The following is a 23,737-nucleotide window of genomic DNA, read 5'->3' on the forward strand; positions in this document are numbered from 1 at the left end:
TTGAGCCCTGGAACTGGGGAGTCTCAGCAGGCCCCTTTGAATTCAGAATTCTGGAAAGAAATTGCTTTGGGATTCAACATTCCTTCACATAAAAAGAGGCTTGTTGGCACTGGTGACTCTGAAGCTGAAGAAGTGTGTGTTTATTTCTGTGAGCTCAGCTGAGGAGTAGGACGGGGAAGGGGCACAATTTAAGTAATCAAGTCAACGTGCTAAAAACAAGTCAAGGCAGGAGAAACGAGCTTCAGGTCAAGCTACAGCTCTTTGGGAACATGGCTTATAAAAGGGCAGTTGCTGGTAATTGGTAGAGCCAATCACTTAATTATGTGCAGGAGGGTATGCACTAGCAGCTCTCTATTCCAGAAAGTTTACACCTTTTAAAGGACTGGAATTACGGATCTGTCCCAATCCTTGTATCTCAAGAGAATTCTTCAATTTTGTAATTAAGAGCTCTATTGAATCCCTGAGAAGCGCCACCTCCCACCCCCAACCCCCTTCTTCAAATTGTCTAAAACGTGTGGAACTGCATGTTCCCACAAGGACATCTGTGTAAGCCGAAGGTGGATAGAATCACCCTCAGTCCTGGCTTGGTTCCCTCTTGCCTTCCCTACTCTGAGAAATCCCGTGCCTATAGCAAAAAGACTATCAATGAAGTCCAAATGATTCCTTTACCCCTCTATTCTGAACGCTCTTCTTACTGTTCCTGGAATGTCCCTGATACAGCCAGGAGGCAACTTAACGGAAGGAAGCTAAGGTGCCTCTGGTGTGCTCCAGAGTCTGCCACAACGTCCTCACTTCTGCGTATGGCTCCAGGCGTCGGTGTACGGGTGGGGGTTGGGGGGGGAGCAGTTCCAGCGCTAACTGAGCACGGCCTGGGGGGTCACTAAGGCGCACATCCTGCACCTCACTCTCTCCCCCCACCCCTTGTGACCTGAGTTTAAACCAGCACATCCACCTTTCCACAGCCAAAGCCATTTTGTCGGGGTTGATGATGTCAACTGACCCAACCTGAAAGTGCAAGGTAAAGGAAGGCTGACAGGCGACCATCAAGTGACCCACGGAGTATCTGGGGATTCCAAGGTCGTCGCTACTGTTCTCTGCAGCGGTCTCGGAACGCTGCTCCCCTGGATGAGGCCGGAAGGGCTGTGGACCCCGACGCGCCCCCAGAGCGCTGCGCCGCGACCTTGGGCAGAGGCGAGCCCAGCTCTGGGTTCCCTCCCTGCGCTGGTCCGGCCGCGGTGGGGCGGGGCTGGCGGCGGCGCTTAAGAGGCGGCGCTTTAAGAGGCCGCGTTCTCCAGTGGAGGCTGCGCCCCTGAAGGGACCGGAGCCATGGAGATAGCCCGAGACTACGCGGGAGCCCTGATCAGGCGAGTTCCGAGACAGCTGGGCTCAGCCCCGCGCCAGAGCCCCGGCGCGTACCGCACCGTGAGCAAGGTGCCCCGCGCCCTCCTGCGCCCAGCACCTCAGTGAACCCCTCACCCCCCTCTGCGAGCTCTCTTCAGCGGCACCCCAAGGGCCCCACATTCCCACGCGCTCCGAAGCCCGGCTCCCCGCACCGACCTACTCCCCTGGCGCCCACGCCGCGGGCCAGCTGGGGAGGCAGAGCCGGAGCCGGTCTCCTCCCTCTCCTCCGGCTGGTTGCCAGCACAGGTGTGTCTGTGCCACGTGCGCAGACGCGCGGGCGTCCCCGAAGCAAGTGTCTATCAGGCGTGAGTGCGGGAGTGGCCGCATCTCTTGCCTTAGCGGCTGACACACAAGAGCGCGACGTCCAGGGAACCCAGGTGCATGGGGACAGGGCTTCGCGGGGTCCTCCGGTTCGCGGCGGGAGCTGGGGCGGGACACTCAGAGGCCTCGGGCACCCAGGTTTATCCCTGCAGGCGAGTGCGGGCTGTGGGTTCCAACGGGAGGGTTGACTGACCGGGGAGGCACTTCTAAGTTCCTGGGCCCAGCTCGCTGAGCCCACCGGACTTGTAGCGGGTGGGACTTGGAGAGAAACCCTCCCCCCGGTGCCCCTGCATCCAAAGGGAGCTGTCTGGGCAGGAATCGGGCCGCAGACCCCATAGCCTCTTGGCTTGGTTCCACTCCTTTCCCCTCCTTGAATTTCTTTCACATCCTGTCGACATACCACACTAACCCCTGTTGATAAATCCTAAAGATTCCGCGTGGCTGTAACTTTATAGGTTTAAGAAAGAGACCTTGTTTCTCTGAAGATCTTCGAAGTACTCCAAAGAGGATGAAGAAACCCCTGTGAACTTTAAAATGCAGGTTTTCAAAGATGATGGATCCCGTTTGTATGGAGGGGAGGGACAGAGGAGGTGAAAGGGAGGGGAGAATCACTTCATAAAACTAGGCACTGAACTTGGGTTCTTAAAGAGGCTGTGTGTAAAACTAAGGTTAGAAAAACAGTTTCCAAAATGTATAGATGATCAGTCTGGACTGCAGTGGCTTTCTTTTTTAAAACAAGAAGAAAAAAAAAAGATGTCAGGTGGTGGGACCCTGGGAAGGTGAGAAACAGACTTGGTTCGTGTGTTTTCCCTAACATGGTCTAATCACCAAGGTAAGGCCCTTGGTTTCCTTCCTGTTTTTCTTCTCTTTCCAGCACTACCCACTCCACACTCCCACTCCCAGGCATAACAACTGTGAACAGTTTGGAGTGCATCCACCAAACTTTTCTCCCATGAACATCCAAGTACCCACTCTCCAAGTTCCTCAGAACACTGAGGAGCTGGTGGGCTAAATTTCAGGGAGGGCACTGACTCCACCCTGGTACTGCCTGGATCAGGAGGAGGAGGAAACACGTGCAGAATTAAGGCTGACCTTCCCCTTGCACCTGACCCTACAAGAGTGTCCCCAAATCCAAAGTGTATCTGTCTGAGGTTTCCACGGGTTCAACTGGCTTATGAAATACTGGCAAATCAAAGGATAAGGAAATATCTTATCTTCTGAAACACCTTCCTTCTGAACCTGGCAAGCTCTAGGCGTGACTGGCTATTTATTGTTGCAGTTCTTTGAAATCTACCTGCTTCCAAACTGAGCAGCTGTAATTCTTTGGAATCTACCTGCTTCCAAACTAAACAGGAAGAAAACAATCTGTAGTACTTGTTGAAAAGAACACACTTTTCTTCGTGGCCCTTCTCTAAAACCATGTCCAGGCTGCACAGTCCCATGAGCCATTTGCTGCCACATTTGTAATTGTGGTCTTCCAGGACATCTCTCTCCTCTCGGTGCTCCTTAATAAAATGAAGTGGAGAATATGTCCTAACCACGTCTCTCTCTCTCTTTTTTAAAGATTTTATTTATTTTTATTTATTAGTGGAGAAGGGAGGGAAAAAAGGTGGGAGAGAAGCATCAATGTGTGAGAGATACATCAATTGGCTGCATTCTGCATGTACTCATATGCCAAATTGGGGACCTGGCCTGCAGTCCAGGCATGTGCCCTAACTGGGAATCAAAACAACAATCCTTTGGTTCACAGGTTGGCACTCAATCCACTGAGCCATACCAGCCAGGGCCTAACTCTGTCTTTTATTAGTAAATACCGCATTTTGCCAATAAAGTGACTGAATCACATCTTTTTAGGATCAGCTATGTGTAAATGATTATCAGATCTTTAACCAGTCATTAGTCCGTTACTCGTCTGTAATCACTAAAGGCCTTAGTTGGAACGAAAGGAGCCTGAAGTCTTTTAACACACACTGGACTTTGAGGATGTCCGTGTGTGTCGTCCCAGACAAAGCCTGACCTGTCTTTTTGCCCTGTCAGTAACGACATTCAAGCCAACTCTGAAGTTCTTATAAAGCTGATGCATATATTGCATTTTATAGCTGCTTTTATAGCTGTTTATTACATCTTTCCTTTTCTTAAGAAACTATAGGTTTTGTCAAGCTGCAATTTCAGTACAAATTTTTACCATAATATTCCTTGCTTATATCCCTAAGTTTACGTGCAAGTAAATTTCTACAGCTCATGGAGACCTTGCCAAAGCTAGGAATATTTCCCAAGCTGTCTTATTTCTCTGCATTCTCTTCTTTGCAATCAACACTTCTCTCCTTAACATTTTCTTGTCACTCTTGGCTTTGGCAATAGTGCTCAGTTGACTTATATCCTACCCCTGTCTGTGTTTTATTATTTCATATGGGTTCCTCTTTTTCCACATAGCAATGAAATATGGGGTTCCCTCAATCATTGATTCACTGTGTATAGTTTCCTGCACAGTATCTTACCCAGAATTATGGAGTCACCTCATCACTGTTGACACCAAAATGTTTCTCTCTGGCTGACAGAGATCCTGTTCTTGGGCCTGCCTTCTCTTCCAGCACTCTCAGAATAAACATCAACCCACAGGGTGCCACATAAAGTTGCTTACTCATGGCCTGTGGGGGTTTGCTTTGTTTTACTGGAGTAAAGTTCACATCCACTGTCAGTCTGTTTGTATCTTTATTTCTCACACTTTTATAAGTTGAGGACACCTTGTTCCCTTGAGGGAAAATACAAAGACTGTTTCCCTCACTTCTGAAAGATATGTCCCTTTACAGTTTTGAAGATTAATTCTGTGAAGTCTGACTTCACTTATCGTCTGATTTCCCTGAAACAATCTATTTCCTTGAACAGCATCGTATGTTTCCCTGTCTGTATTCTTCCTTTTAGTGAGCTGTTTCCTTTCCTGCTTCAAATGATTGTCCACACTTTCCGGGTGTTTGAGGTGACTAATGTGTGGTGTATCTAAGAACAGAATTTTAAGGCTTCTCAGTGCTCCTGTTTCAACACATATCATAAGAAATTGAGGGGGAGATAGCAACATATTTTAGGCATTGTGCTAATGGCCAGTGACATAAATTATTCTACTAAGAAAACCAGAAGAGAGTTGGATTAATACACAAGGTGGGACAAAGTAGGTTTATAGTTTTTATAGTTGTTTGAATGGAAAATAATGCAATAATTAATAAATAATAATATAAGAATGAACTCTGTGCTTCCCATGCTCAGAACTGTAAACCTAGTTTTCTCCCACCCTGTGTTGCTTTGCCCATGTAGCTAGCTGGTTAACAGCTAGCTGCTGTTCATTTAGCCAGAACAGAATAAGCATTCATATAGTATTCATTAAATGGATTTAGTGTATGTAAAATTTAACTTAACCACTTTTTGTGTTGTATGTAAGACAGTCTTGACTGTACATAATTTGGCACATCCAATCACTTATCCTGATCATCGGAAAAAAAGAGCAGAATTTAATTTTCAGGTCGTGAAAAATGTTTATGTGTCTTCCATGAGCCTTTTCTCCAACAATGACCCAGGTCTCCTGTAACAGGTAAGAAGAACAATAGACTGTATGCCCCTACTTAATTTTTTTAGCAAGAATGACCATCTTGAGGGCAGTGTGAAGAGGGAGAACCAGAAATGACTGCCAGCTCTTGTCACAAGTTACGGGACAATAAGAACTTCGTATAATCAGCTGTGCTAGGTCACTGGAGCAGGTGTGAGCATTTGTATCCAATGGAGAGATATGGGACCAACTAGGTCAAAGCTGTTCATGCCCACAAGGTGTGCCATTGGCCACCAGGGCATAGACCTAGCATTCCAAGACATGAACTTTGTTCTCCTATTTCTCTGATTTTTGTCCTATCTTGTACTCAGCGACTAACTAGGTCATGTGCCAGCACAGAGTGAGGTGCTGTGGGTAAGTAAAAAATGTACAGACAGACCCTGGTCTCAGTGGGCATAGAATCTAGAAGGCCTCGTGGGCAATGGCAATGACTTCCCTCTTTGTGGGAGGAGAAGCTGTTGCTGGTAAGGGTCCAGCAAAAAAACATAGGAGGGTTTGTACCTGGTAGGGAAGGCCCCATGTTGTGAAAGCAGGGGCTGGATTTGAACCCCTGTGCTAGCACTTTCTGACTCTGATCTGATTAATTTCTCAATGTCCTGAGCCTATTTTCCCCATCTGTAATACTGATCCTGTAGAGTTACTAGGCAAGGTGCTAGGGTATATAGCAGGGGTGTCAAGGTCATTTTCACCAGGGTCCACATCAGCCTTGAGGTTGCCTTCAAAAGGCTGAATGTAATTTTAGGGCTGTATGAATGTAACTACTCCTTAACAGTCAAGTGAGAGCTCGGTGCTTCCGCCAGGTAGAAACAAGGTGACAGACCACATAAAACAAGGTGGAGGGCCAGATTCAGCCCATGGGCCTGGTGTTTGCCACCTGTGTTCTAAATGTAAGTTATAATATGAATAATCCTCGCTGTCCCATCCACACGGTCACCAGGGTTGAGACTAAAGGAATTCTCTGTATCGTCAGTTCAGCAGAATGTGAGCAGCTTGTTCACTGTGTTGTGTGACGTGGAACCCGTTGTAATTCCTGGGAATCAGGGCAAATGTTCACAGGCTGATGGTAGTCCCACTGCCGCATTGGCTCAGGCTCTGATTTACCCAGTGGGTCTCTTGTCATTCTGATGAGGAGCCCCACTGGAGACCACTGACCTGGCACAATCCTCTTGCTGTTGCCTCCCTGGATACCAAGTATGCAGTGACTCTAGTGGTCGAAAGGAAAGGGGCTGAGGGGCAAACTGAGAACACTGCTGTCCATTCAGTCATAAAGCAGCTCTTCCTCACAGCACTCCTGACTGATGTTTACTGTTGAGGTGTGAAGTTCAGACCTCTCTTCCTTTTTAACTGAGTGTCCTTGAGAAACCACTGTGAGCCTCAGTTTTCTCATCTGAGAAGTGGATAGTACTTTCCTTATAAGGTTGTGATGATAATTAGTTAATTTATGTAAAGAGCTAGCACATTGCCAGCCATAGCAAGTGCTCAGATGTGAGCACTTATGAGGCACTAATGTGATGCTGGCTGAATATGTTTCAGGCCAAATTATTGCTAATAATCTAGGTCTGTTTCCATAATGCCAGTCTGTTGATGAGGCACAGGGATAAGGCACAAACACTTGCTATTATGGGATGCCTCCTTCAACTGTCGGTAGCATGAACTGAGCCTGACAGTGTTTGAGAGCTGGTTCATTATGATACAATCAGTTTTCCAGATAGCAAATTACTTGTGAGGCATTGAATTTTCATTTATGTCCATTTATAAAGCTTCAGTTTAGACAATATACTATGTAAAAGTTCTAAGCTTAGCACTAAGCTAGGCATGGATACAACAAAGAAGCCTTTGTCCATAAGGAAATTCCAATGTAGTTGGGAAAACAAAGCATAATAAACAAGACAATGTGTGTGTATAAAAATAAAGTGCTAAATCCTAGTTGATAGGCATTTTAAAGCAGTACAGGTATTTAGAATTTTAGCCTTCATTGGACTAAACAAACTGTCATAAGTGTTAGAAAGCAGTCAGGTCCTTACTTTGTATTTTCTACAGGGTTGTCCTTTGTGTCATTCTCTAGAATCTCACAGTGCAAGTATCTGTCCAAATTGTCAACAACTCTGAGCATCTGAAGGTGGGACCTACTCTAGGAAGAGTGCAGCTATAAGCGCTGGTGCCTTGGGGGCTTGGGGACTAAACAAGGTCACATGTCCTGGATCGCAGCACCCAACATGAAGCAAGATCTGCCTGAAACGTTGCTAATTTCTCTTTTTTTAAGACATTGTTTTTCTAAATCTTTTATTTATTGATTTTAGAGAGGAAGACAGACAGACAGACATTGATTTGTCTTTCCACTTATTTCTGCATTTATTGGTTAATCCTCCTACGTGCCCTGACCGGAGAATGCACCTGCAACATTCGTGTTTTGGGGCGATGCTCTAACCATCTGAGCTTCCAGCCAGGGCCAATTTCTTCTTTCTAATTTTAATTTTTTCTTTAAATCACAGTTTACTTTCAATATTATTTTGTATTAAGTTCAGGTATATAGCATAGTGGTTAGACAGTTACAAAGAGCTAATATACATTACAAAGAGCTAATTACTGTTTATATTCTTTTGAATAATTTCTACGTGGATACATTCCTCAGTATAAAATAGTCTATAGTCTTGGATGAAAGCTCTTTACATGCTGCTAGACTTGCCTCCAAAAAGTGCAACCACCCTCTAGTGCAGGGGTGTCAAACTCACTTTCACCGGGATCCACATCAGCCTGGCAGTTGCCTTCAAAGGGCCCAATGTAATTTTAGGACTGTATAAATGTAACTACTCCTTAACTAGGGGCAAGGAGCTCAGAGCTGCCGCCAGGTAGAAACAAGGTGCTGGGCCAGATAAATGAAGGTAGAGGGCCAGATTCGGCCAGCGGAGCTCGTGTTGGCCACCTGTGCTCTAATACTACCAGCAAGGCACATCTGTTTCTTCTTATGGAGTTATTTTTTTATTAATTTTATTTAGTTATTTTTCAAGTACAGTTTTTTTTGTCTATTTCTCCCATCCCAGCCTCCCCCGCCCCTTGCTCCCCACCTTTATGGAGTTATTTTTAAACAACTTCTTGCATTTTGGTTTCTAAGCATGTGGTGGAGTATCAAAAATGGTTTTATATTTCTTTAGTTGCCATCGAAAGCTTCATATGTTCACTAATATGCAAACTTTTCTTATTATTTACTTAGTAATTAGTAACTATATCACCTTCACGAGACAAAGAACAGGTACCTGGGGCTGAATCCCAGCTCTGGCTCCCACTGGCTGTGGGCAGCTCACTAGACTGATTTTCCTCATCTGTAAATTGAGAAATTTATAGCTATCACAACTTTCTGAAGATTGAGTTAATATTTATAGAGCAAAATATGGGTTTGTTAAATAACTTGAATATGAAGTAAGCATCTTATCAGCTATTGTATTTCTCATTTATCCATTCTATTACTTTTTCATAGTTGCTATGTGATGAAAATTTAATAATCATAAGTAATTTCTTTTCTCAAAAAATTGTCTTGACTTGTTTTGCTGCTATTCTTCTATTTTTCTACATTAGTTCTTTTTTGTAGAGAAATTTTGAGTTAGTTCTCTGATAAATATGGAAATTACTTCAGAGGATCATGTGATTATGGCCCAAAGTTCTGTTCCTTCTCGTTATTCCAACCACAGTTATTACAGTTTTCTGTTGTTGCTTGTTGACCCTAACTTAATTTTTTTAATTGGTTTATTGCTGTAGTGATCAATATCTGGCTTATCGATTTCTGGCTTGGTCTTATTGTACAAATATGTAACTACTTTGTGTGCACGCACCCACGTGACCCAGGCTTGTGCCCCAACTGGGAATGGAACCAGCAACCTTCCCTTTTATAGATAATGCCCAACCCACTGAACCAAACCAGTCAGGGTCAGAATGGAATTCTTATTTCTTTTAATACCTTTATCATTTTTTCTCAACTATTTACTGCAAGGACTTTGGTTGGCTGGCTGGTGGGTTGAGTGGTTGATTTCTGCCATTACTTTCAGCAAAAATTTTACTTTTAATCAGTTTTTAGATCCAGATTATAATGTTGCATTGCAAGGACTTTGAGTGTTCTGGTGTAATAATGGTTGTGTCTTTAATTTTATGTATTTTTTTGTTCCTTGGATATTTGGAGATAAATAGATAGTGACACATAATTTTTGACACTTTCCAACCATTGGATTTCTTTCTTTTAGGTGTAGATATTAAAATTGTTTGATATTTGTACTACTTCAAACCTCTCTTTAAAGACTCCTTTGAAAAAGTAATATCAAATACATTTTTTACTTTTGTTCTCCATTTCCAGGCCCCTGACATTTGTAGGATCACAGACTAAGAGAGTCCTACTCACTCCCATCATGCATTCAGCTCGCCCTTTCCGAGTCTCAAACCACGACAGAAGCAGCCGGCGGGGAGTGATGGCAAGCAGTCTGAAGGAGCTGCTCAGCAAGGTACCACCAGCCACAGTACCTCCCCACCAGTGCTCAGAAGGTTCAGGGTCTTTGTACTAAGCCAATGCAAAGAATGAAATGTCCATGTCTTTGGCCTTGAAGAGTCTAAGGGGGACCATTTCTAAGTAGTTAAAGGAGAATAAAAGAATGAAAGGAAACATTACTGCATCTTTGTACCATGAGAGATTTAGGCACAAAGACAAAAACCTTACAAACAGCCATCAGTTGACAATGTAACTTTATTTATTTGACAAGAGAGAATATAGGGAAGTAGCAGACTTTGAAAATCTGTTTTTTGTTATAAAGGCCAGTGGAAAATATTTTTTAATCTAAGTGTCCTAGGTCATAAAATATGGAAGAATCACATGGAGGCATAACCTAGACACACACACCCAGGGAAATGAGAAACAAGCATCCAACATGCAGGCTCTTAAGTGAGAGACGCATTCAAATATGCCATGTAAGACTCAAGCTCCTTAAATATTGTATGTGGAGGATTATTCTTTTTATCTGTCAAAATAGGTATTTTTAGAAACTGAATATTAAATGTAATCATTTAGCTCATGCCATTGAAATCTCTGAAGATAGGTCCCTTTAAAATCTTAATTAATTTGTCTCTTTCCAAGCCAGGACTGAATCATAGACACCACTTCAGATATATCTTGACCATTAAATTTTTATCAAAATCCCCCAGCTCTTCTGAAACGATAACATAGTTAATGTCTGTGAATGGTCAAATGTCTCTGATGTATTGCCAACCTAGACTCTGGATGCCTTACTTATCACCAGCACGCTGGTCACTTTGGTGCTGGAGGAAGACGGCACCATGGTGGACACAGAAGAGTTCTTTCAGACCTTAGGAGATAACACGCATTTCATGATCTTGGAAAAAGGACAGAAGTGGACACCGGTAAGCAAACACACTGTTATCCAAAATAGCTACTGGTTAGACTTTTTACCTGCAAAAGTGAATTCCTTACTTTGGTGTTGACTTGCCCACTTTCTAAAATATCCTTTATGTATTCACCTAATAACTAGATGAACCACCCTCAGAGGCATTTGGTATAAGTATTTCTAGGAAATGTAGCATCTTTGTGAGCTGATGCTCTCTGATCTAGTGTTTGAGCAATGAATAGCTATGGATCCTGTTAAAGCTTGTAGATATGACCTGCTGACCTTTCACTGTCTCTATCCTTAGGAGGCCAACAAGCTAACACAGTCAATGAATTTAGGCTGTGTGTGTGACTACAAAGATTTACGAAAGTGAAGAGATAGCCCTGGCTAATGTAGTTCAGTGGATTGAGCACGGGGCTGTGAAGCAAAGGGTAGCCAGTTTGGTTCCCACACAGGGTACGTGCCTGGGTTGTGGGCCAGGTCCCCAGTAGGGGGTGCACAACAGGCAACCACACATTGATGTTTCTCTCCCCCTCTTTCTCCTTCCCTTCCCTTTCTCTAAAAACAAATAAATAAAATACTTTTTAAAAGAGAAAAGATATAGAATAAAGTTATTTATTTCTAGGAAAACTATAGCTTATATAGTTTCATATATATATCTTGGAAAACCCTCCCACTAGAAATGTGAAATAAATATTAGAACATCTTTTTATATGCCTATCTGACCTTTAAGAAAAGGAAATCTTCAGAGGCCAGTTTTTTTTTGTGGGAGCCAGAAACCAGAAAGGAAAGCAAACACTGAAGCTGACTCTCACCTGTGGGCATCCACTGACCTCAGTGACTAAGGGTTTGGTTTTGATGGATGCTGAGAGGAGGAAACTAAGTCTCAGGCTAACAGAAAAGTGCAAGTCAGATTAGAGATGCCCACATAAAGCAGAGACTTTTAGAGGTTCTTCCTGGGGATCTGTGAGACAGCTGCCTTCATGGGGTTATAGGGATTGTTGATTCTAAAATCACCCAAGCTGAAAGTTTAGTTTACAGAAATCGAGGGAGGAAGCATCAGTGGAAGGAGTTTACTCATTGAATACTCTTTATTCAAATAGCCTCTCCCTCCAGTCCCAGTGATCAAGGGTTCATGTGCCCCATGTAACTAGCAGGAGCAAACAGGCTCAGAATGAATGCACTGACCCAGGCTGAAAGAATTTTTGTTCCTAAAGTTCCAACAAATGTGAATTCCCAATAAAATACAAAACATAAGGACTCAGGCACTAAGTGTGAGAGTAAGAAGGAATAACAAAGTCAGGCCTGCTGAGACCTTAGATGTTGGACCATCAGGTACAGGGTATAAAATAAGTGTATTTAAAATGTTCAAAGAGACATAAAAAGTAATCTAATGTAATAAGGAGCAAAAAGGAGCTTTTAAAACTAAATAGACTTGAAAGGATAAATAAAATTTCTAAAAATGAAAAATATAGCAGTTACAGTAAATGAAAACTGCAAGAGGACTATAGCTATGTCAAAAGAAGCTGCTCATGTTGTGACGCACAAAGAGAGAGGTAGGGAATGGGAAGGAAGTTGGAGACATGACTGAGAAGATCTGCTATATGTCTACTTGGCATTCTCAGGTGTTATTTTTTAAAGCAAAACACAACACAAACTACTTTTTAAGGTGATAAATTAAACTTGATTAAAAATTTTGTTCATCAAAAGATACTATAAAAGACGTAAAACAAGAAGCTGCAAGGGGGAGAAGGTGTTTCCAAGATAACCTGACAAATAATTAGTATTTCTCAGACTTAAAGGACTCACACAAATCAGAAATGGAAACTATGGACAATCCAATAGAAAAATGAACAGAAACAAGGGACAAGCATCTGCAGAATGAACAATAAAACATGGGGAAGCACTCAACCACATTGGTGACTAAGGAAACCTAAGAGCACAGCAAGATACTCTTTTACACCATTACCAGATTCGGTATTATTAGGCTTTTAAATTTTTCAGATTTTTAAAATGTGGAACAATGAACCCTCTTATGCTCCCACCAACAGGTGTTTAAAACTACTTGCCTTTATCCCATTGAGTTGAGCCAAGCAAGTCCATTCTTACACATATACCCAGCACAAAATACCCAGCCAAGTGCTTCTGTATAAATAAACATAAGTAAACACACTCTTGTATATTCATTGGATAGAGTACTCTTCTGCTGTGAAAATGCATGATACACCACTACAGACATCTGTGAATAAATCTCACCAACTATGTTGGGTGAAAACATAGCAGAATAATACATTAAGCAAGGGGTCCTCAGAATGGTTTGGTTTTTTTTTTGGTCCTCATACTTTTTCATCTCTCTTTCCACTCTTAAAAATTAATAAAGATCCCAAGTAGCTTTGTTTCTGTGGGTTATATCAATAGAACCTATAGATTCATTGAGCAGGAGTTCTTAACTAGGAATTATTTTGTTCCTCAGGGGACATTTAGCAAAGTCTGAAACCTTTTTTTTACCTCTGGAAGAGGGATATACTACTGACATCTAGTGGGTATGAATGAGACATGCTGCTAAATATTCTACAACACACAGGAAAGCCCCCACAATTAAGCATTATCAGGCCCCAACTGTCATCATGCCAAGGCTTAGAAACTCTAAGCTACAGATATAGATAGCTCTCATATTCAAAATTAAAATAGAGAATTTTAAAAAATGTATTACTTCATTAAAAATAATAACCCAAAAACAGTTCATGGCAAATAACATATCTTTATTTTAAAAACTTTTTTAAAACAAATATTTAATGAGTAAAATTAGTTTACATTTTTGCAAACCTCTTGAATGTCTCATTTAATAAAGGACAGCTAAATTTTCATATCTGTGTCTGTATTTAATCTGTTGTAATATATTGTTTTAACGGAAGTATGGGAAAAAAAGTATGACCTCACAAATATATGTAGTGGGAAAGGAAAGAGTATTTTAATGGTCTTTTCTGATGACTGAGGATACTCTTTTGATACTATACCACAACTCAACAAGTGGTGGTGTCCTAAAGGCTGGCACAGCATGGAATCTGAAGGTATGCCTGTGAAGTCTGCCTCATCTGTTACATCGGAATGTACTGGTCCATCTTGCGCTTTAGTGGATGTCTTTGGCAGGGATGATTTTTAACATCATGCATTGGTCATTCAGAAAATGCTGATGCATTGAGTTATGCAGCTTTCCCAAATGTACAGTGGAGAATGCCACTACTTGTGAGAGAGAGTAAAAAAACAAATTGCAGCTTAGTGTTTATTATAAAAATAGTTTTGACCTCTGGGTCCCCCAGGTGTCTCCAAATGACACTTTGAGAACCTCTGCACTTAATAACTTATAGATAATTTAAAAACATATAAAATTACCTATACAATACTTAAAATACACATGCCAATTTTTTTAAGTAATAGAATGATGCACAACTTAAGTTTTTTTTCTTGGGAAATGGAAGAATATAATTGGGAGAGACAGATAAGGTTATACTAGTTTTTTATGTAGAGTGGGTACACGCATCTTATTATTCCTTATTTTTACATGTATATACACTCCTATGCATGTCAAATACTTTGTAATTTTTCCAAGTGGAAGAATAAAGCCACAGACCAATTATAAAAAGCATACAATTTAAAATAAAGTATCTTTAAAGCAGCTGATCATGCCAGTAGATCATGGAAGTCACTGGGAGGAACTGGTTAATATGGAACATGTGTACCATGTGTAAGCCCCAAGTATGGATGGGCACTACGATGCCAAGCTAAAATACAGGGCAGTGATAAAGGAGCATGGGATACAAGTAAGTCTGAGATACGGTTTTAGGAGAGTCCTAAAGCCATCCTCAGTCTAGTGTGGCCTGGGCGACATGTGAGTTTGGGTTTGAGTCTTCCCTTGACTTCCACTTTTCAGCTACCTTCCTTCAAGGTGGAAATGTGCACCTCAGAACCAAATAAAGATCCTACCCGACTTGGGGGTGTTTTTACCAGTGAGGCCAATTTTATTTGACTTAGGCAAGAACTTCCCACCCAGAAATAACCACCAGGGGTCTCCCTTCTTTAGTGTCAAAGTCACAAAGCCTATGAGGAAGCAGCTTCTGAAAGGGCTTTCGGGAAGAAGGCAAGAAGAGTCGTTTCCTTCTTCCTTAATCAGCAGTACAGACCTCCATGTGCCCTGAGTCAGATAGCAAGTGGGTTAGCTTTGTGAGCACATCTTAATTTGGATTTAAGACCACACTCAAGGAAGACATTTAGGGAAAGTAAGACAAAAAAACTTTTATAAAACAGAAAGGAACATGAGGCAACAAAAAAAGTTGCAGCAGTATACTCTTGATTTTTAAAAATATGTCCTGAACAATGGGGTGTTTGCACTCCCTAAAGTGAAGAGGCTGCAGGACCTCGTGTGCCTTCAACGTTGGGCAACAGCCCGGATCTCTCATTGTGTATGGTCTGAGTGGGAGGAAAGAAGAGGGCTCCAGCAAGAAGGGTTGGAGTGCTTTAATGGGAGTTTGTTTTCAACTCAAATATAGTAGGTTATTTTCATTATGGATTTAATATTCATAGCCTGACCACTCCCAACCCCAGAATCAACACAGGCTTTGTAACTATTGATTTATGTACATTGAACCTAAACACTGCAAGACCCGTGTGTGGAAGAGCAAGCCCTGGGTCTGGTGTGTGTACCCTGGCACAGCTCTTTTCTTTTCAGTGCTCTTGGTGGGGAAGACTATATTGCAGTGCTGTTTATAAACACTGTCTCCTCCCACCCTAAAGGGTCTGTGATTTCAAGTAGACTGAGAGTGAGTACTGGAACCAGACCTCTTTTGGTGTCCCCAGAAAGTCAGCTTTCCTCCAGGGCAGTTACTAGAAAAGAGGAGATGCCTTAAAAGAGTTCTCACACTGCCTCTTACTCTTCTAGCCATGTGATTCTGAAACTGTCCAGAAGCCTCTTATAAAATGGAAAAAAAATGCTAACTGCTTCTCTTTAATCAGACTGTTTCATAGTCATGAGATCGTCCATGTCAATCAAATAACAGTGGTTGTGCTTGAGTTCCTCTCAATACCTTGTGTTCACAGCACAACTATTCATTGATCCCTAAGTCCTGAAAGCAAGGCCCTGAAGCCGACTGAGTCATCCTGAGTCACTGAACTCAAAGGAGATTAAGGAAGGGTACTTTCTTATGGGTTTGGACCTGGTAGCAGTATCAGCATATTAGTCTGTTAAAAACATTCTTCAGATAATTAGCAGCTGAGTCACTGACAGATTTTAAACCAACAGTTAACACTAGCATAAAACCAGAATTACAGGATTTGCACGTCATAGGCGAGATGCTCCTTGTCTCTCTTCCTCCCTTGCTGTTCTAGGTTATTAACTACATCGCCGCCCGCCAGAAACCAAAGAAATCAGGAATAGCAAAAGTCACCTTCGATTTGTACAAGCTGAATCCCAAGGATATCTTTGGCTGCCTCAACGTGAAGGCCACCATGTATGAGATGTACTCAGTGTCCTATGACTTTCGGTGTACAGGGCTCAAGGCCCTGCTGAGGTAACAGACTTAAGGGTCAACTGAGGGTAAACTGTATGGAAGCTGCATGCATCTTGGTCCCTGTAGCCCATCCCCAGCAGCTTGTCCCCAGCAGCTTGTCCCCAGCTTGCTTCTCAGAGATCCTGACCTGAATGTAGCTGTTGAAGTTCACTCTAATTCATAATGTCATATGAGTAATTCATAACTTGTAAGAGTCTGGCTCTTATGCCAGACTTATTTCAGAAAACAAAAAGTCTTATTCCAAAATATATGTACTTTTTTCTCCAAAGATTATTAAATACTTAATGGAAACAAAAATTTAATGTAAAGAAGAACCAAATTTCTTTTAAAAACTAGAGCTGTGCATTTTTAAACCTTAATTCTCAGCAATGACAGAGAAAATCAGAGCCACGGAGATTCTGACCTGGTTTGTAGAGAGTAGCCACCCAAACCTGGATAAATACTCTTTTACAGTATTTCTGTCTCCCCACTACCTCAAAGCTAGTAGTAAGGTGGCGTGGAAACACGGCTGGGGCTGGGCGGGTTACACAGCGTCACAGGGAAGTCTACAGAAACAGATCCCTGGTGCCCACCCCAACCTACCTGAACAAATTCTGTGTGTTCACCAGAAACACTTCTGGGCCATAACCAGGTTGGACACCATGTCACTGAGCCCTGAACTGAGAGGAACACCTACGGTTGCTCTCAGCCTCTAAGCAAGGAGCTGTATGACCTTTAACAGGTTACTTAATTTCTCTGAGCCTCTGTTTTGTCATCTTGAAAATGAGAAGGTTGCTTCCAAGTTCTTCATGATTGCATAGACTGGGAATACACATACACCTGTCCCTCCAGTAACTTCATCATTGATGCTCCATAGCTCTAATTCTCTATGGAGGGATGGGTGGACAGAGAGACTACAGTGGCAAAAGGTCTTTGAAAGCTGATGTAAAAAGGCTGTAACTGCTGACTCCGTGCTGTCTGCACAGCCCTTCTGAGCAGGCCTGCCTGCTCCTCTGAGAGCCCTTCTCTCCACTGTCCTGTAAAGGCTGCTCTGACTTCCCCAGAGCTCAGGAGGAGAAAGGCTTCGGAAATGAGACTGCTGTCCACAGATGGCTCTCTAGGGTCTGGAACACACTCAGGTCTGTGAAGCCCTTTAGTTAGCTTTGAACTTGGCAGATAAGAATTTGAGTGAGAGCAACTTTTTTAGTCCAAAAAAAACATGAATCCCAGACTCAGCCTTAGAACTTAGATGCCACAACAGGGTCAAGTTGGGATGTCCCAGCTGCCCTAAGCAAACTGGGTCACAGAATCACAGCTGCAAGTTTTGTAAGCCTCTCTTTAAGCTAATTTTTCTGTTCACACCTGATTTGACTGATTTCAGTAACAAGCCCCACACACCCCAGGCCACCGGCATAAGCAAGTGGCCAAAGATAGGACATAGTATTTATTCTCAGCTCTTTCTAGTTAGGTGGCTAGTGGAAGGGTAGGTTCAGTCAGTGTCATCAGCACCACCTGGGAGCTCACCAAAACTAGAGTTCCGGGTCCTACTCAGATATTTCGAGTAGCATCTGTGTGTTAGCTAACCCAAGTGGGATGAGAGGAGGGTGTGAGCACTGCCTGCTCTGAGCCCATGTTTTGGGGATGGGGGTTGTGACAAATTCCCACTCCATCTGTTCTTCGCTGGCTCAGAATGCCAAGCCTGATGTACGTCCTCGTCCCTTCTGTTACAGGAGCCTGCTGCGGTTCCTGTCCCATGCTGCCCAAGTAACCGGACACCTCCTCATCTACACGGGCAAGCACATGCTCAGAGTGCTGGGTGACACAGAAGAGCACACTTCTCCTGGGTTGTGCCTCAGGCAGAAATTCACAGTTGGATAGGGTTGCATTTTGAAGGGCTTAACCAACCTTGACCCACATGTTCCTTCTCAAATGACGAATTTTGAAGATGCTCATGTTCACTTATGTACTACATACACATGCACTTGTAAGCTGTCCATCACTTCTGCTCAGGAATGGTACCCAGATAAAAGGAAGGGAACTTGATGGCACATGACACAGGGGCTGTGCAGCAGGGTGCCCTGAGTGGGAGATGGGTAGGTGCCTCCGTGTGGGGAGGAAGGGACTCCGGAGCAGGAATGTCTTGGGTGGCTAAGGAACACCACCACCTGCATTAGGCCCTTTTGGCTCCTCACCTCCTGCAATAAACCAATCACAAGAGCTACTTGTAATATGTGTAATACTTTCTGGTGACCATTTCATCTTCCATATAGAAGCAAAACTCAGCCAGAAATATTTTGCTTACAGATACGACCACTTTTAAGCCTTTATTAGTACATGGTGAGACAGAACTAAGGAGCTGTCAAATGTTAGTGTTTTGTTTTTAATATGGATCCTAAATGAGCTAAAGGGACCCTAAAGCTTAAGGAATGTCTTCAGAGAACACTTTCAGCTTTTTTCCTAAAAAAAAAAAACAAACTGCTCGACTCCTAGACCTGATACATGATGCTAGTGAACCCTGTCTTCACTTCCTGATGACACCTGTGTTCTCGATGGGACCCTTGGTTACAAGTAACAGAATTCTGACTCTGGCTGCCACAAGCCAGGAGGCAGCGGAGGAGAATAGCGGGGCTCTAGCTGTAGACACAGCAGATGTGGGCCCTCAAACAAGGTGGCCAGGAACCTGTCTCTTCATCTCTCCGTCCTGTTTGCCCCTGAGTTGGTATCATCCTCAAGCCAACACATGGAAACAATATGTTGGCCCTGGAGCAGGAGGTCCTGGACTGCCTCCAGAGGGACCCTTTGCACCGTAGGTGGTGTGACACACAAGGCCACATGCCTGATCCTGCAGACTGGGAAGGCTAGCCCCGACCACCTGGGTCAGGTGGGGAGATGTAGCTCCCTAAAAGAAATGGGGGTGCTCCTACTAGAATAAGGGTAACATGCTAGGAGACAGATCTGTTCAGATTTGTGGGTTTCCTATTAAGAATGTTGCCACAGGTATCTTTCTCCTCTCCTGGCTGACAGCACAGGTACAGTGAAGATGCCACAGGCTGTTCATGAACCCCAGAAGCAAGGTTTTCCTGCACCCCAAACCACTTCTTTGGTTCCTGCCCACCGTCAAATCATCCCTGGTGAGCCTAGAGGTTTCTTCCCTTCACAAACACAGTCCAGAGTTCCCCTCTTCAGTCCCTGTCACCAGTGCCTGCTCCAGTCCTGGGCTGGCACTGTGTCTGAACTGCCTACTTGGAGAAGTGGGCCAGGAACCAGCGACCCACCAGCAGGAAAGAAAACAGTAAAGGAACCACTGTGACATTCCTCAGAACCCAGGCTCTTCTCTGATAGAGACAACAGAATAAGACTCGCTGCTGGCAAAGGGAGTTTCATAGACTGCTCAAAGGCAATTCCTGTGCTGTCTGTGAGAGCCTCCTTTGTCAACTGTTTTCTATATAAGGAGCCCTGCTGGGAGAGCCCTTCCCACCCGCCCTGTGTGCTGAAGTCTGGGGCGAAAGGACAGCGCAGCGCCCCAGAAGCTGCTCACTTCTCGGGCAGACTTGGGGCACCTTCCAAGGAGGTACCTTCCAAGGAGTGATTGCTCCTGCCTCTCGCTGACTCAGGCTTGCGTCACTTCCCAAGGATTCAGCAGTCCTGGAAAGTGACTGCCTGGCTTCCAAAAAAGGAATTTTCACTGAACTGCCTGATCCTGTTGACTCAGCCACTGCTCTCACTTGGCATGTCCTCACTGTATCCAGAGGGCACTTGGGCCTGTTTTAAGGGGAAATTAAGCAAAAGGAGAATGTGGAAGAGCCATCTCATCATCAAAAAGGGGATTAATTCAAAAGAAAGACTTTTCAGAATTTGGGAGTTTCTGAGTACTCTGAGATCCTCCTTCCTGTCCTGACTTACTGGGATGGCCTGGGGTCAAGAGGCCTCTCCAGGACTCTCCAACAAGCCCACAGGGGCTGTAGCCTCCTATGCATAAGCCAGTGGAGAGAGGGCTACAAAGTTTGATTCTGCTGAAATCAAAGTCTTTGGAGAGCCCTTTGTGATACTGCTGATGGGAGAAAATGGGCTGAATTAAAACCTGCTCCATTTATAGGAAGGGTCTCAACAGGTGCTGCTCCCTCCCATCTCTGGATCAGATTAGGTGCCATGCATTCCAAACAAGACACTTTCTTGTTCTAATCTTAGTTTCCCGACAACCCACATTTAGCCCACTAGCTCAGAGAAAGGCGTGGTCCTGTGGTTGGCAGGGGGGTGTGGCAGACTTCAACTACATCCTCACTGCCAGCTGTGCTGCAAACGGCACCAAGTGAGGACTCTGAGGAGAAGGTGCTGCGGGGTTTTAGATGTCACCAGTAACTAAGTCATTAGCTGAGTTTGCACTGCTGGCATGTGTCCCTTTCAAGGGCTTAGGGTCTTTCTTTGTGCCCTGGATGAGGCCAAGTTTCAAAGCTCCAATTCACTGCCTTCTAAAATTATAATTTAGAAAAACAGAAAATCGTTCCTATGGCTCAGTGTTTGTGATCCTTCTGTGTCAGTGTGCCCCATTTTTGAGGTACACATACCACCACATGTCCTGGAGCGGGCTAGATTCAGGGTGCACTTTCTGCCTGAGCAAGGGACAGAGAACAGGCATGCGACCATTACCTCATGGTTCTGGTTAAAATCATCCTGCTGTGAAGAGACTTCCCTGCCACAAGTCTCTTCCTTCATCAATAAAATTAGGATCAAAATGAGGTGGTTCAGGAATTCCATTCCCAGACAAGTTTTCTTGGCACGGTTTTAGAAAATGTAAACAGTGTCTTGTCAGCCTGTTTCTTTCCAGGTCGCCACAATTCTACTCTTCTCCCCAGCCCTGCAGAAGCCATCTGTTAGCTGGCTGGCCCTGGGTCCCAAGTCAATGACATTGCTATAGGCTTTTTCAGACTAGAATCCTAAAACTGGGATCCATTTGCACAAAAGAGAGTTCTCTTGCTCTTCACACAGTGCAGCATCTATACGCTTTTCTTCCTATGCAGATATGTCAGGTGGGCATGTCCACCCTTGCCCCTCTCACAGTGCATGGCCTGGCCCTACCTGTGCGTGGCCCACTGGGGACATGCCCTAGTCCTGAGGGAATGTGGCTTTCTGCAGAAAGCTGGGCCCAGCCTGCTCACAGCCAGGAACCAGCCACAGACAGTGATCTGCCTCCAAACTGGAGGAATGCTGCTTGCACGCGGGGTGCCTCCTATCCCCGGCTCCCACTTCTCTATGATAAATAATTTATACATAAAGGAAACTTTGGGCAGCATTCCTTCTTTCTGTTACCTTTCTTTTTTGGGACTCCTGTCCCTTGCTACAATTATGTTAGTTTCTATAAAGAAATTGGAAGCACCATCCTACTTCTTACATGAACAATTGCAAACATCTGACTTATTCTGGCGACTCTTAGTTTTGTCCCACCCTGAAAACAATACAACCCTGAGGAGATTCCATCATTGGAGCCTCAGAGAGAAGCCAAGGTCAAAACATGCTATGCATAGCACCCTGCCGCAAACTCTGGGAGCAAGTTATGGTCTCAGTCCACAGACTCAAGTGGGCAAAGAGTAGACCTTTTTCACCCCAATATTTGTGTGCATGAATGTGTGTGTTTGGGTGTGTGGTTAAATATACAACATTAAAAGCAGTGTGGCTTTTTAAAATGATTGTCAGTGTACTTTTTTTTTTCAAATCTCCATTCCACTGAGTGCTCTCCCCTCATCTTACAGGCCTTCTGGTGGCTAATGTGCCAGGGCACTGGAGGGACATACTCTGACCACTAGGGGTTGTGTATCCAAGCCTCCCCCAAGATGCCCACTGCCTGTGACCTCTAAAGGTCAGTCTGTGTAGGTCACACTGCATCTTCCCTGCCCCTCCTGCATGGAGTGCTCATACCACCACTGCTCAAAACCAGGTCTTTCCTGTCACAGAGGAGAACATTCTGCCGCACCACAGTCAGGCCAGGACATAAGGGGCACTACACAGCTGCTGAAGTGTTGGGCTCCTGGTCTGTGTTGGTTGTGACAAACTTAAGGTGCACAATGGGGAAGACAATTATGATGCGACTATTTTTAAAGTCATGTACCAACACTTATTGCCTCATTGGTATATAGCTAGACCTCAAAAACACAAACAAATAAAAACGTAAGAGGGTGCTGCTTTGACTCTTTCCTGTACCTCATTCACAGGGGTTCTATCCAAATGGTATTTTGCTTTAGAAAAGATCGCCTCTCTTCAAAGGATAAAGCATACCCAGGGGAGCAGCATTTGAGTCAGGAGGGCTCCCAAGGGAGCTCTGGCCTCAGCACCAGTTACAGATTCACTGGTGGGTGCAGAGACCCTCCCTCCCCACAGAGGACCGTTGTGCTCTCTCTAAACACTCGGCATGAACACTTTCAGAGATGGCGCCACTCACAAAAGCAGCTCATCCTACTTGTGGGCAGTTTTGTTAGTTTGGGGTATTTTTAGCCAAATATCTGGTCCCTACAACTTCTGCCAACAGATTTGACTTTCGTGTTCTTAAGTTGTAAAAAATAAATCCTATCTACTTCCCCAGACATCGTCTTTAATTTTCCCTGAAGTACCCTGCCCCAGTGCCTCCTACCCTTTCATCGGTCTGGTGGGAGGGGCTTGGGCTTCTGGCACTCACTCTCCTCTCCGCATCTGGGTCCACCTCTCCCCTGATCGAGGCTGTCCAGACCCCCAAACCTAAAGGAAGCCTTTTATTAACTTCTTTTGTTTGCCCTGCAGTCTCTGCCAGTGTGGATGGACACATTAAATAACACAAGCTTCCTGCAGGAGCAGAGCAAAGGGAGCCCGCATCGCTGACTGTGGGGATCCCTGCTCAGAATAGGATGCTTCAGAGGGTCTTGGGGTGCGCTACCTGGGGAGGCTGCTGGGAGGCCAAGCTGGCCCTGCGTGTCCTGGCTCTGAGTCATCAACAGTGAGAAGGATCTCCTAGGATTCCTCCTAGAGCGACCTCAAAACCCCTGCGGGGGCGGGGAGATTACCCCCCCTCCCCCGCCAACAGCAGCAGGCTCCGCCTCCCAGCAGGCGGTACTGGAAACCTCCAGGCGGCCTTTGGAATGTGCGCTGATCTGGGGCATCGTGTGTTCATGCAGTGTGTGTGTGTGTGTGTGTGTGTGTGTGTGTGTGTGTGTGTGTGTGCGCGCGCGCGCGCGAACATAGTGACAATTGCCTGTGTTACTAGGAAGAGACTTGAAACTGCTTGAAGAGTTATCTGAGAGGTAGGAGAGGAGGAAAATCCCAAAGAAGTTCTATTTTCATTATAACATTTAAATACTATGTACAAACAAAATCAGGTATAAACCCTTTATGCTGACGGCGTCTCTAAAACTACTTTTTAAATTTACATAGTAAATATAAACAAAGCTAAAAAAAACTAAATTCAAATTAACAACAACAATTTAATGGTGTAGTTAAATAAGTTAAACCATGTCTTACAATGAGACTAC

At 44.1% G+C, this 23,737-nt stretch overlaps 1 protein-coding gene across 1 annotated transcript; it reads left to right on the top strand.

Moving 5' to 3' along the window:
- Window positions 1–1,259: 1,259 nt before the first annotated feature.
- Window positions 1,260–18,461, top strand: CIDEA (cell death inducing DFFA like effector a). Its single transcript, XM_053668841.1, has 5 exons — window positions 1,260–1,364; window positions 9,663–9,807; window positions 10,571–10,717; window positions 16,084–16,265; window positions 17,975–18,461. Exons 1-5 carry the CDS (start codon window positions 1,327–1,329, stop codon window positions 18,120–18,122), a joined length of 660 nt encoding a protein of 219 aa, XP_053524816.1. The 5' UTR covers window positions 1,260–1,326; the 3' UTR covers window positions 18,123–18,461.
- Window positions 18,462–23,737: the final 5,276 nt, after the last annotated feature.

This window comes from Artibeus jamaicensis, unplaced genomic scaffold (genome assembly GCF_021234435.1).
Source record: "Artibeus jamaicensis isolate MK-2021 breed Jamaican fruit bat unplaced genomic scaffold, CSHL_Jam_final contig_511, whole genome shotgun sequence".
Taxonomy (NCBI): Eukaryota; Metazoa; Chordata; class Mammalia; order Chiroptera; family Phyllostomidae; genus Artibeus; species Artibeus jamaicensis.